The 13,469-nt window shown below is 38.3% G+C and overlaps 2 protein-coding genes and 1 pseudogene across 6 annotated transcripts; 2 read left to right on the top strand and 1 right to left on the bottom strand.

Annotated features, from left to right (window-relative positions):
• The first annotated feature begins 502 nt into the window (after positions 1–502).
• LOC126598960 (transcription termination factor MTEF18, mitochondrial-like) lies at positions 503–2,552 on the top strand. 2 transcript variants are annotated; one of them, XM_050265354.1, is made up of 2 exons: positions 503–640; positions 761–2,552. In XM_050265354.1, exon 2 carries the CDS (start codon positions 881–883, stop codon positions 2,546–2,548), a length of 1,668 nt encoding a protein of 555 aa, XP_050121311.1. In that variant the 5' UTR covers positions 503–640; positions 761–880; the 3' UTR covers positions 2,549–2,552. The 2 variants fall into 2 exon arrangements, with proteins under 2 accessions (XP_050121311.1, XP_050121310.1); XM_050265353.1 differs by having other exon boundaries at positions 503–2,552.
• Positions 2,553–7,245: 4,693 nt separating this feature from the next.
• Positions 7,246–9,128, top strand: LOC126598961 (uncharacterized). Of its 4 annotated transcripts, none has more exons than XM_050265358.1 (3): positions 7,246–7,613; positions 7,713–7,818; positions 8,319–9,128. In XM_050265358.1, exon 3 carries the CDS (start codon positions 8,435–8,437, stop codon positions 8,846–8,848), a length of 414 nt encoding a protein of 137 aa, XP_050121315.1. In that variant the 5' UTR covers positions 7,246–7,613; positions 7,713–7,818; positions 8,319–8,434; the 3' UTR covers positions 8,849–9,128. The 4 variants fall into 4 exon arrangements, with proteins under 4 accessions (XP_050121315.1, XP_050121316.1, XP_050121314.1 ...); XM_050265359.1 differs by having other exon boundaries at positions 8,326–9,128; XM_050265357.1 differs by lacking the exon at positions 7,713–7,818.
• A 756-nt stretch (positions 9,129–9,884) lies between these two features.
• Positions 9,885–12,691, bottom strand: LOC126598959 (uncharacterized; annotated as a pseudogene).
• Between the last annotated feature and the right edge of the window lie 778 nt (positions 12,692–13,469).

Below are 13,469 nucleotides of genomic sequence, written 5' to 3' on the forward strand. Positions count from 1 at the left end.
GTAAAAGCAAACTGAAAAAATATAAAGCTTCGGCTACGGGTGAGCACTTTATTGGGTTTATTGACCGGTCCGATCAACCAACCGAAATTCATTGGGTTGGTTTGTTTGGATGGGTTAGTTTGCTCATTTTCTTGCGCGAAAATGAGTTTCAATAATATCAACCCAAGCCTATTACATTGGCTGTTGAACTCAAACCCGATCAACCCACTCAATGCCCATTGCCCCTCCCTAGTTTAGGCTTCAAACAGTGACCCTACTCAAAACAAATTGACCCGCCTTTTGAATGGGGGAAATGTTGTTGGCATTCCAAAAATTTTATTCTATATTCCTCACAAGTGTATTTTTCTTTATAAATATAAAAAATTTAGAATGTAAAATGAGAACTTTAAAGTCTCAATAACAATTAACTTGAATTCGCTTAATTAGTAATTGAGCCCCTAGCTTCAAAGACAAGAGTGGCCCCACTATTGGACCTTAACTTTCCTATGATTTGGCCTAAAACCCTACTGACCTGACCCTGCAACAAAAAAGTGCTAAAACCCTTCGGGTCAGAGAACAGCTCATCGGCATCGCTACCGAAGCTCCTGCAAAATCTTGCCGAGGATTGAGCCCATGACTGACTGTTCGTCAAATCCTAAAGGTAATACTTCATCAAAAGGCACCATATTTATTTGTGTTTACCTGGAAATCTGGGGGTTTTAGGCTCTCTAGCAATCACTAGGGTTGGAATCTCTTCAAATTTGTCATGACCCATTTGCAGAAACTCAGATTAGCATCTCTTCTCAGCTGGGTTTCTTCGAATTTGTTCAAAAACCGTGTTAGATCATCACCAATCCCATTTCATCCGATTGGGTATGTCTGCAGTGCCCCAATCTTTAGAATGTACGGAACCAATGGAGCTTCTGAAATTGAGGATTCTGAAAATTCGTATAAAGCTTCGAGTGGTAAGGGAAAAAATGCTGGTCGAATTTCTTGTTCCATTCGAAAAGAAGCTGAAGATGCATTGTTGGATTATTTGCACGGTACTAGAGGGTTGCAGTTCACGGATGCAGAGAATATGAGTAAAAACTCGCCTCTGTTTCTGGACAAGCTTCTGAAACAGGTTGACATTGAAAAAGAAATTCCTGCCACAAAGAATAATCAGAAAGAAATTGGGCGAGCAATTGCGCGGTTCTTGCGTTACCACCCTATTAACGAATTTGAGCCTTTCTTTGAGAGCTTGGGTTTGAAGCCTTCTGAGTATTCTCCGCTTCTTCCACGCAGTTTGACGTTTTTGACTGATGATAAGTTATTGGTGCACAATTATACTGTACTATGTCATTATGGGATTGCGCGCAGTAAGATAGGAAAGATTTACAAAGAATCGACAGAAGTCTTTCGATATGATTTTGAGGTTTTAACATCGAAACTCAAAGCTTATGAAGAACTAGGTCTTAGCCAATCTAGTTTTGTTAAGTTTATAGTTGCTACTCCTTGTCTTTTAATTGGGGATGTAAATGTTGAATTTGTTAAGGTATTGGAAAAATTACAGAGTTTTGGATTTGAAACCAATTGGATTGAGGGGAATCTGTCTATTGATGATTCTCATAATTTTCGTCGGATGCTTGAAGTTCTAAGTTTGTTTAGTGAGATGGGTTGCAGCAGCGAACAGTTGGGTCAATTGATTGGCCAGCACCCAGATATTTTGTTTGACGGTTCAGGTGAAAGGACGCTTTCACTAATTGGGTTCTTTCTGAAATTTGGATCTACAAAAAGCCACCTATGCTCAATATTTCTGCAATTTCCACAGATTCCAGTTGTGAAATTTGTTTCAAATTTGAGACAATGCATTTTGTTCCTGAATGAAATTGAAATGAAGGTTGCAGATATTGGGAAGTTTGTCCATACCCACACCCTGCTTCTTGGTTCTTGTTCTTTGAAAAAAACCGGCAGCTTACTCACTAACTTGAACACCGGGAAGAAAAGATTGTGTATATACATCCAGGAGAACCCACAAGAACTGAAGAATTGGGTTTTGGGTAAAAGAGTTCAGCCATTTCCGGACTCGGGAGATGACCTTAGATCAAAGACACAAAAGATTAAGTTTTTGTTTGATGTAGGATTTGTAGACAACTCAGACAATATCAAAGAAGCACTGAAAGCATTTCGAGGCAAAGGAGTGGAGCTTCAGGAAAGATTTGATTGTATTGTTAAAGCTGGTTTGAGTCCAGAGGATGTCTGTACAATGATTAAAATAAGCCCTCAAATTCTTAACCAGACAAAGGATATCATCGAAGAGAAGATTGATTTTCTTGTAAATCAATTGGGTTACCCCATATCGACTTTGGTGACCTTCCCAAGATATCTTTCCCATAAGATCGAAAGGGTCCAGCTTAGAATACTGATGTACAATTGGCTCAATGATCATGGAACAGTTGATCCTCGGCTTTGCTTGAGCACTATTGTTTCTTGCTCAGATAAAAGTTTTATGACTTCTTATGTAAATCGTCATCCTAGTGGTCCTCAAGTGTTGGAGGATTTGAAGAATGAAATTCATTCCAAGAATTAAGCTATTCATTGCCTTTTCTGTTATGGTTCTTTCTGCATTGTTCATTTTTCTTAAGTTGATAGTTGATACTAACATACTTCTTCCTGTTTCTTTCACTTGTGGAGATTTTCTTAGCGTTACAAAACAAGAAGGCACATACGAGTTAGATACAGCAAAAAGTTTTTAGCATCGGATTAGTGTAAATGTGGGTACTTCTGGACGTATTAATTGTTCATGTTCTGCGTAGATGCTAAATCAGTTTATTTTTATATCGAAGTGATACAATAATTTTCTATATAATGTAATGCTTTTTCTGTTTATTCCCTCTCTCTTTTGATGTGAAAAGTTTATCTTTATCTTGTTGATTATTAGTTCATGAGTGCATCTCCACTATACACAACCAATTGCACTTCCAAGTTCATGGTAGTTCAGTTTAAAATGGCTTATCGTCGTGATCCTGAAAACTTCTCAGTTTGACTTGGTTATCAAACTTTAAGCTGTATCTTCTTTAACCGAGGTTTTACTGTTCTAATCAAATTTGAAATTCTTGGGTATGCGTTTCTGAAAACGGATGAAGGGTAAATGATAACCTGCATATGTGGCTTATGCTTGCTGAAACTTACCAGGGCATAATTACTGGATTGGTGGGAGTCTGGTGAAAGCATATGAAGAGTTATACATTCACCTGTTTCTTCTAATTTTGTTGAAGTTTGGAAGTATGTATGGCACTCTTGATGGTGTACAGGATTTCAGAACTGACGTGCTGGTGTTTCGGTTACTGCTCAACAGATTTTGTTCATGCCTTAAAACATATTAAAGCATTCATAAACATATCCACTGTATCCGTTCGAAAAATCAGAGTTATCTTGTTCAACGATTTGATTTTGTCTTTAATATTAATTGAAATAAATAACAGCTAGTGTCAATTAATGCAGTACTAAGTAGGGCAACTGCCACAAAGCTTGAGGTCTTTCGCAGGCGATGTGGCGCATCTCCTCTTTGCCCTTTTTGTAATCTCCATGAGGAATCGATTGAACATGCCTTATTATTATGTTCGTGGGTTGAACGGGTCTGGTTTAGGGGCCCTTTGGGTTATCGTGTCACTCGGGATTCTCTAACCTCCTTCCATGTTTGGCTGGTACACATGTACGAAGTGGTCTCCGAGAGTAGGGAGGACTAGGGGTGGATTTTTTTGCCAAATTACTGTGCCAACCGAATTGCCAACCGTGCCATACCGATTTTGTGCCAAATTTTTTGTACCATCGGTAATGGTACAGTATTGTACCGTACCGAAATTTCATGGTACGGTATTGGTAATGGATACCATTACCACAGTATTACCGTACCATACCGAAAATACAAAATAATATATCATTTATAAATTATATAATAGATAATTATATAACATATATTTATAATATTCCAATAATTTGAAAATAAAACCCTACTTATATTAGCATTGTTATTGATGACTTTTATCACTTGAAATTGTGGAAATCAAACACAAAAGAGTTCCTAATTCTTTCACAAATAGCCAAAATATCTTTGTAACCACCACTTCTATTGTTGCTAGTGAAAATGCATTTAGCCTAGGGAGGAGGGTTGTGGACCCTTTTAGGGTATCCTTGACTCCTAAAATAATGGAGGCACTAGTGCGTACTAGTGGTTGACTTAGGGCAGATGAAGTAAACTTCTACAAGGAACCAACGGAAGATATGCTTCAATTTTTCAAGGAAATGGAATAAGAGAAAACAAGAAATATATGCTTTAATTTTTTCAGTAAATTTGTTATTAAATGGTTTTCAACTTTAATTCTTCTTGCTACTAATTAATATGTTTTCTTTGTTTGTAATGTAGGCTTGACACAAACTCAATTTTCTACAAGTTCAATGCCTCCTCCAAAAACTTCGACATCTCAAGCTTGAATAACTGATTAATGATTTCTCCTTTTTGAATTTTACTTCCAATTTTCATTTGGTTTGAAACTTTAATTTCTATTTTGATTGTTAACTTCTATTTGTTGTGGTTCGTAACTTCTATTTGGATTGTAAGCTTAATTTTCATGATGAATCTTGATGCATCATTTGAATTATTATGTGTGTGAATTGTGAATGATGAATTTAATCTATAATGTATGAGATAAAGGTACAAAAAAAAAAGTTTTGCCCTTGAATTGGGTTAAAAAAACAAAAACAGATTTTGTCCCAAAACAAAATGGCAATTACCATTGCCATATCATGCCAACCGAACTTTTGGCAATACTGAACTTCGGTATACCGAAAGTTTGGTATGGTAATGGTAATAGATTTTACCAAATCGAAAGTTTGGTACGATAATTGGTACAAGGGTTTTGGTACGGTAACCGTACCGAACCCACCCCTAGGGAGGACCGGATGCACTACATGGCTTTGGTTGCATTCACTTGCTGGAACATTTGGAAGTCCCGGTGCAATGCTATTTTTAACCACAAATTGCCGTCTCCCCACCAAACTTTGCTCACAATTTCTGCTGCTACCACATCGTTCTTCAATGCTCGTGTTGTGAGTAGGGTGGGTTAAAAAAAAAACCGAAAAAAACCGAAAACCAAACCGAACCGAAACCGAAAAAACCGAACCGAACCGAATTCTTTTGGTTCGGTTCGGTTTTAGTGATCTAGAAATCGAACCAAACCGAACCGAACCGAATTAATTAAATTAATTTTTTTATTTAATTATTTGTTTTGGGTATTATTTTCTAAACCCAATTTGTAAATTAAAATGTGCTAAACCCAATGTGTTGCCAAACTTTAAGCTCAAATTATTAAAAAAAAGCCTATAAAAACTCTAAACCCTAACCTATTATTTCTTCCCCATATAAGGTTCCGGAACCAAACCTCCTCCTGAAGTACCTACATCCATCTCCATAGCACTGTCTACTTCTGCCCTAGCTTTCTTTTCCAAATCTACTCTCATATAACATGTAACAGAATCCATAAACATTTATTTCGGGTAGATTACTTGGGTAATTTGTTATGGAAAAAAATCCAACACATACTAAATAAATCCACCCACGCATTACTTTTACTAATCAAGTTGTCAACATGCAGTTACAAGCAAACAACCCTGATCTTTGAACAACATCATACAATTTAACTTTTCTAAGTCATTTGTACGATTTTTGTGTTGTGAGGTTGTTAGTTTAGACTTTGAAGACTTGATTGATAATTTTAGTTCAACTTTAAATGTTTATTTTCATTGTCTTTGATTCTAGTTAGAATGCTTATGTTATGATTGTGTTGGATATGTTAAAATTTAAAATTTCAATGTTTTTCATTTTTTGAAAAGAAAAAAAAACAAAAAACCGAAACCGAACCGGAAAAAACCGAACCGAAAAAAAACCGAACCGAAAAAACAGAAAAAAAAATGAACCGAACCGAACCGAAATTTCGGTTTGGTTTCGGTTTTGTCAAAAAACCGAACCGATTTAAACCGAACCCACCCCTAGTTGTGAGATTGGGGGGAATCGGCCGGGGGTAGGTTGGCTTTTCTCCTAATGCTTCTTGGTCTCCTCCTCCGTGTGATTCCGTTAAGGTTAACGTGGATGCAAGCTGGTGGGCATCCGATAATCAGGGTCATGTTGGGGTGGTGGTGCAGGATTCTAATTCTCGTTGCCTGGCTATCCGTAGAATAGCAATTAAAGCCCCGAGCATCGTAACAGCTGAAGCTCTAGGTATTTTGGAGGGGTGTTTGCTTGCTCAACATCAGGGATTTTCAAATATAATTGTGGAATCGGATTCCAAAGAAGTTATTTCATGGGTAAATGGATGTTTTGAGAAATGTAGCTGGGAGGCATTCCCTACGGTGTACAAGATATGGTGGCTGGAGGGTGCCATCCACGCATGTGTCTGGTCTTGGATCCTAAGTTCGGCAAACAATGTGGCGGATTTTGTTGCATTGCACGTGGGCGCAGAGATGTGCGAATTGGTTTGGGTCATTCAACCCCATCTTCGTTTGTGTGAGTCCTGAACAAAGAAGGGCTACCTTGCCCCCTATTTAGACCATCTCCAACCGAATGGTCCAGAGGGTTAGATGGCTAAAAATAACCCAAAAATCGTCTCCAACCAAGGGCTAAGCCAGATGGCTCGTGGAATCTGAGAGAGCCCCACATAATCTGAAAGGGCCAAAGGGCTGGAGGGCTAACTGCAACACCAATCCTGTCACTTATAACCAACATGTATGCTTAAACTAAAATTTGACCGGTACTTAAACAAAAAATTAAATACATTAACTAAGAATTAACCAGTACTCAAACACCAGTTAATATATAGCTCAATTCGATTATCACGGTTGCACTCAAAATCTTGTGTTGCTACTAAAAGGATTTGGATCCTCTCATGAGCTAATGGAGAGGATCCTCCTGACCAAGTGTTATGAGCCGTTGGATTTTCATCCAACGGTTATAATTATTATAACTTTAAAAGGACCCACCTATTTGTAGCCGTTGAATGAAAATTCAACGGCCCATAACACTTGATCAAGAGGATTCTCTCTTTTAGCTCAGGAGAGGATTCAAATCCCTACTAAAAGGTCAATATTGCTCGTATTAACAAAAAAAAAATATATATATATATATATTTACAATAAAAAAAGGGAAAAAAGTGCACAGTGTCAAAGTGATACCCAACTGGATTCGATTGTGACCTAAGCACACTGTTCATTATGTAAAGACACTTGGACTAGGAACTAGGAAGAGCACGACAAAACCTATCTCTCATTACTTTCTCACCAGTTTCTCCTCTTCCCTTTGCCTTCTTCCTCCCTTTACAAGCTCTCAAAATCTTATTGCTTTTGGTTAATCTCTTCACCCTCCATTATTTCTGCTAACCTTTCTCTTAAGTCACATCGTTTTCTGCTCTCGGTCTTCATTGCTTGTTTATTTCAGATCATAGTTTTCAATTTCATTTGGGTTCTGCTAACTTCATCACCAGTGATAGAAAAAACAAGGCTATTCTGGTTGATGGGTTTTTGTTGGTTTCGTGATTGGTCTATTCATAATCTGAGATATGGGTTTTGTGAATAAGATGCAGAAAGTGGATATTTGCTTTCAGGTCAGCCCTTCCCTCTTCTCTCTTCTCCATGTGTGTGTGTGTGTGTATATTGATTTTCTCATATGAATGCTTATGTTTTGTTATGTGAATAAATGGTAGAGAAGAGAAAATAATTTGCTTTTGTCATCGTGGATTTCTAATTGTTTGGAACCTGAGAATTTTGAAAGTCGGTGGAGTTAATTCATCATAATCTGAAACTGAAAGCGTAAGTCTTCACGTTCAAATCTATGAATTCTCTCTTGCATATTTTTTTTTATGCAGCCAAAGTTGGGATTAGGATTTGGATATATAAAAGTGAAGCCAGAATGGTTTGCCTTGCCATTGGTTGTTGATCCAAAAAGGATCGGTCTTTCTTGTTGATCTGCAGTTACTAGTAAAATAAGTTATAGAGAAGTCGAAGGAGAAATAAACGGAAACACTTTAGCTGTTTCGTGATACTTAGTTACCGTTTCCAAGTGTTTCCGCTTATTTCCCCTTCGTCTTCTCTATACTAACGTGATTAAACTGAGATTAAGATGCGCTTTTGGTTTTGGATATTTGAATTATTGAGATCAAGGGTTTGGACCTGCATTTTCTTTCTTCTTAATTGAATTCAAGAGAAACAAAAGAGAGTGATAGGAATTAACTTTATATTGGCGGCTGATATGGATTTGATTCGGTCGTCTTCTGCTTGTGGATAGCTTATTTGTTTTCTGTCATACAAAGTTTGCAGGTTGACAGGTGGAGTTCATTCAGCTACACAGTGTAGTTTTTGGAAATCATTGGTTGCGTGTGGAAAAATTCCTTTAGTTGGGATATTTCTTCACGACGTTTTTGCTACTATGGGTAGAGGTAGAGGAAAAGCAAAGAAACAAAATGTTATTGCTGCTCGTGAGGATACTGGAAGTGGTGAAGAGGAAAGGATTCTACCAAGCAGGAGAAGAGGAAGGCCACTAAAGACATTGAAGGACGATATTGTAGAAGGAGAAGCGGCTTTAAAGACAGAAGATGGCGATGATGCAAAAGGTCGTGTTTTGAGTAAAGACATGAAAGACCAATCTGCCATAGAGAATGGAAGGAAAAGGAAGAGGTCGGCTCAGGTTAAAGAAACTATAAAATCAGTCGAAGAGGATAAAATGATTGAAACAAAATCAAGTCTTGATGACCCGAAAAAGGCTGTTGGATTCCGACAAAATGGGAGTAGGCGGAAAAATAAGCCTCACCGAGCTGCTGAAGCTGGTGTTGAGTGCAAATGAGTTCAGTTCTTCTGTTGTGATGGTTACACACCTTCTTTGCTCACCTCCTTGTTGCTTCACCTATCATTCCTTATACTGTCTTTGTTATGTGTTTTGCATTTCTATAATTTCTGAGTTCCTTCTTAGCTAGCAGATGATTTTGACAGTGAGGTTCCGATAACAATGTTTGCTTGTTCCGTACTCTTTGCTTCTGTTGCTAGCCAGAGACATGCTTTCTGTTAGCTGTAAAAAGAATATCTCTGACCAACTTCATTTTTTAATATTAGACGAAATGCCTTCATTTTTTTTGCATCTATTCCTTTTTGCCCGAAAAGGAAAATAAATATGGGCATACACATGTGATGAATGTGAACGTATGCTTGGATTTGACTACTAGTTAACGAAATAATAGTCTAGGGAAGGAGTATGTAAGCGTTCAAGTTATCAAAATCCAGTTTAAACTAGTGCTTTGATGCTCAAAAGAATGAATACTGAAAACTTGTAGCTGGAGATAGACCTGTAGACCCGATGTTTGAATAAAGATATGTCCTTCGTGATGCTGTATTATAGGCCTTGAATGGATTTTGTTGCACATTCGTTGAACATGTGAACTAGAAATGTGGCCTTTGTAATGGTTTTCCATGGTATCGTCTGAACTCTCTCTCTCTGTCTCTCTAACAGCAAATGAATAACGACGTACTCTGACTTCTTATGAACATGTCCAGTTTACCTCACTCGCACTCTGGAAATTATCGAACCTGCGATGGCTTGATGTTGCCTTCTCCCATATTTCCTTGTCATTTTAAGCCTACTTGTTTGAATTTACTAGCGCTTCTGTTAGAATCCTGTATTTCATTTTCTATTTCACAGATTTTTATGCTCTCTCTCTCTATCAATAGAACCATTAAAACTAGTTTTTATTCATCTCTCTTCTATTTCGTTCGAGCATAGACGAACCCTCGCTCTGTTTATATGTTGGCAGCATCCATCAGGGGCGCACTTGCACGCATCTCTCTCTTGTACCTAGTTGGATGCCATGGTTCGAAAACAAGAAAAGTTGTTGGGTACAGAGTTGTTTGCAGATTAACATCAAATAATTTGGTGGATAAGTTTACAAACTCATAGTAACACTCAAACAAATTGAACCAATGCGTAATACAAAACAAAAAGTATTTGAGAATGAAACACTCTTCGTTGAAGTGTTGCTACTATTAATGGCTAAACATGTTTTGGTACCCTGAACTCTGTACCGTGAATACCCTGACGCCATCTACTGCTATTATTATCGGGCTCATTAGAAGGAATGAACATCTTAAGCAAGTCAGCCAACAACTCGAGAAATCCCCTATTATCCGCCGCCCACTCGTGCTCCAGGTGTATATTAATACCACACCCCAAACATTCACAAACCAATCCTACGCACATGTTAAGACAGTCGGGACACGGACGTAAGCGCTCTCTCTTATCATTAGGAATCGCGCTTTTTCTCTTATCAACAAGAGCGACATGGTGCTGGTGATCATGATGCTTGTAAGAGCCCCCTAACTTGACTTGCGGATACCTCCCTCGAATGCAATCAGGATGACATTCAAAGTCACAATCCGGGCAGGAGTAGAACCAATGTTTTCAATCTCGTATTCCTTCGCATATGTCACAATAGTACTCATGGAGGTCATTTTTAACACTAGCATAAGTGAGTCTGAGAGGATGATTGTCGTATTTGTACCTGACTATAAGAGGTAATTTAACACAAGGAATACACAGACGGAAGTCGCATCTCTTACTGATACATCTGAAGCAGAAATTCTTATCACGAGTACCACAACTGCTGCAGGACACGAGCTGTCTGCTGAACTGGAGGGTGTGAACATGAGCATCACAAAGGATCGTCTTACGCTCATAAAGACTGCTGCAATAAAGGTCCAGGTAGAAGTCGCAATCTCCACAACTGTACGAGAAACCTTGGCTCAAGGACTCGCACATGTGACACTTAAACACGCCACCAACAAAAGATGCCTTTGGAAGGAGTGTGAGCTCGTGTTCGTGAAGTGGGAGAAGCCTCATTCGGGGTAATTTAGCACAATTTATGTGGAGAGAGAAATTACATGGCTTTTCTATTGCTTGTTCTGTGCATGACCTATAAGACTCACCCCTCATGATGGGTAGCATGCAACCGTTGCAAGTAATTCCTTCATCTTGGTCGTCTTGTCTTGCCACCTCTTGGCCATCAATGAGGGTTAACTTGTGTTGATGACTGAAGTGCTCGACCTGCAGGGCTTCATGATCATCAGCGGTGGTCTCATTGGCTGGGGGACATCTGGATGTGGATGGTTCATCATCATCATCATCATCGACGAGGATGTTCATGATTTTCCTCTTTTCTTAAGCATTTACAGTGGGCAGCATAACCACGACATTCATGATCATGACAACAATACATAGCACGGTTTTCCTCCATGTTTTCTGCGCAAATGTCACAGAAATCTTGGTATCTGGGGTACATGTCTTGGAACCACCAGGTAAGCTTGAGGCGGTGTTGGTGGCGTGGTATTTTGACTTGGAGCGGTAACCAAGAGCATGTGCGATGGACAATGAGCTGGCAGATTTTACAGATGTAGGAGTTGTATTGAATATTGTCATCCCCTTGGCCACAGACATCGCAAGTGAATTTAATGGGCCTCCTCATAATGGTGAAGATGTGCTCATGACCGTCGTTTTGCCACTCGAAAGCACATTTGATGTCTATCCAGAAGTTGCATTCGGAACAACAGTAAGCAAGTAACCATTCTTGTGGATATAACTGGCTACACACACCACATTTGGAGCCCCGGTGCCTTGGCCGATCTAGGTTTCTGAGAATAAGAGGGTGTTTGGGGTGGAGCGGGTGGTGGATCGCACGGGGTAACTCCGCACATGACTGATGTATATTGACGTCACACATGTCGCAAGTGTAGTGAGGCCCAAGCACTGGTTCTAGGCACCCCTTACAGAACCGCGGTGGACCATCATTCTCCGTCTCTTCCTTGAAAGTCCATGAATGCTTGTGAATTATCGGATCCATCTATTTATCCGATGCATGCAGTACCACTTAATTTAGTAGATATTACCAACTAATATGATAACAACTAAAAACTTATAAACATGATGCAAATTTTCACCAATAAATTAATCATAAATAAAATAGGTTATTAAAATATTAAAAAATAAGAAACATACTATTCAAGAATATAAGAGGAAAGTAAGTGATCATTTATCAATTTACCAGTGGTAGAAATGTGTTGTGCTTGACATCGGTGGGTAATCTAACATTTAAATTACTAAAGTTATTGTTTCACTCAAAAAAAAAAAAAAAAGAATACAAGAGCAAGATCATTTTAACGAAAAATTATATTTTAACATTAAAAAATTAATACTGATAATATTTACTTTATCCTTTATTTTGTTTTTATTTATAAAGTTTTCAAGTTCCCATTCGTTTTCATGAAGAAATATTATTTAAAAGTTGAATTACGAAGAAAAAGTTGTACACAAACCTCGACCGCCGGACTCGTACGCCTGCCGTGCGTGCTTTGACGTCCGATTGGAATCTGGGCTTTGCTCCCAAACTCGAGGTGAGTCCAATGGTGGCGGTCTCGAGCCTCGGCCGAGACGAGGAGGCTAGGTGTTCTGGCCTTGTGAGGAGAGCGGAAACTGGTGGTGCCCTTGATTTGGGCGATGGTGACCGGAAAAGTTGTGCACCGTGTGTGCACAGTATGCACAGTGAGGGCGGAAGAGAGAGTGCGTGAGGGAGGACACAGAGAGAGGAAGTCTTGGGTTGAGGGAGAGAAAGCAGAGGTGGATTTCGTTGGTGGGTGAGTGCTTTCCTCAAAGGGAAAACCTTTATTTAAAGAAAATAAAACCCACAAAAGACAACACCAAAGTCAGATATTTCTTTTTCTAAACAGTAACCCACGGATAGTTTTCACTTGTACGATCACAAGCCCGTGTTAAAATTTATCGGTTATTATCAAACTTTAAACAGTGTAGTTTTTCCGTTACAAATTTGAGTTGGGTCTAATTTGTGCCCCCGTATTTGTATTGAGAAGCAATTTTCAAATAAAATACTGAGAAACAAGAACTTCCATTAATTTAGTGGACGGGGTAAAATACTTTCTTGTTTCTGTACATCTACTAAATTCATCTAATTTTTCATAGACAGTTTTTGAGAAGCACTCACCGCATATGAATAATGTAAGATGTGACATTATTGTATGCGCATCATTGGGGCCCTAGATTTACTCAGAGAAGCATGTTAAAAAGTAAATAGTAATGCTAGAAAAACTAAATTTATAGACAAAATTTGCAAAATTAAAGGACATGAAAGTTGATGATTTGTTTATTACTTAAGTGTTGATAAATGTGTTCATTCATATTAGCAACACGTTATTTAGTTTACAAATTTAGTTTCTAAATTTAATATTCCTAGCATGACCCGTAAGTAAATAGCTAGATGTGCTTAAAGTAGAAGGCAAGGCAAACAAAAGGCAAAGGTGTGATTCAAAAAAAAAAAAAAAAAGCAAAAGGCATGCTCGTTTTTTTTTTTTTTTTTGGTTTAAATGTCAAAATGATATATGTGTTATAGTTATCTTGCCAATTTAGTCTC

Source organism: Malus sylvestris, chromosome 14, assembly GCF_916048215.2.
Source record: "Malus sylvestris chromosome 14, drMalSylv7.2, whole genome shotgun sequence".
NCBI lineage: Eukaryota > Viridiplantae > Streptophyta > Magnoliopsida > Rosales > Rosaceae > Malus > Malus sylvestris.

What these genes read in the sequence shown, in the direction of transcription:
- LOC126598960 (XM_050265353.1), top strand. Translation starts at nt 746, where the DNA reads ATGACCCATTTGCAGAAACTCAGATTAGCATCTCTTCTCAGCTGGGTT.
- LOC126598961 (XM_050265358.1), top strand. Translation starts at nt 8,435, where the DNA reads ATGGGTAGAGGTAGAGGAAAAGCAAAGAAACAAAATGTTATTGCTGCT.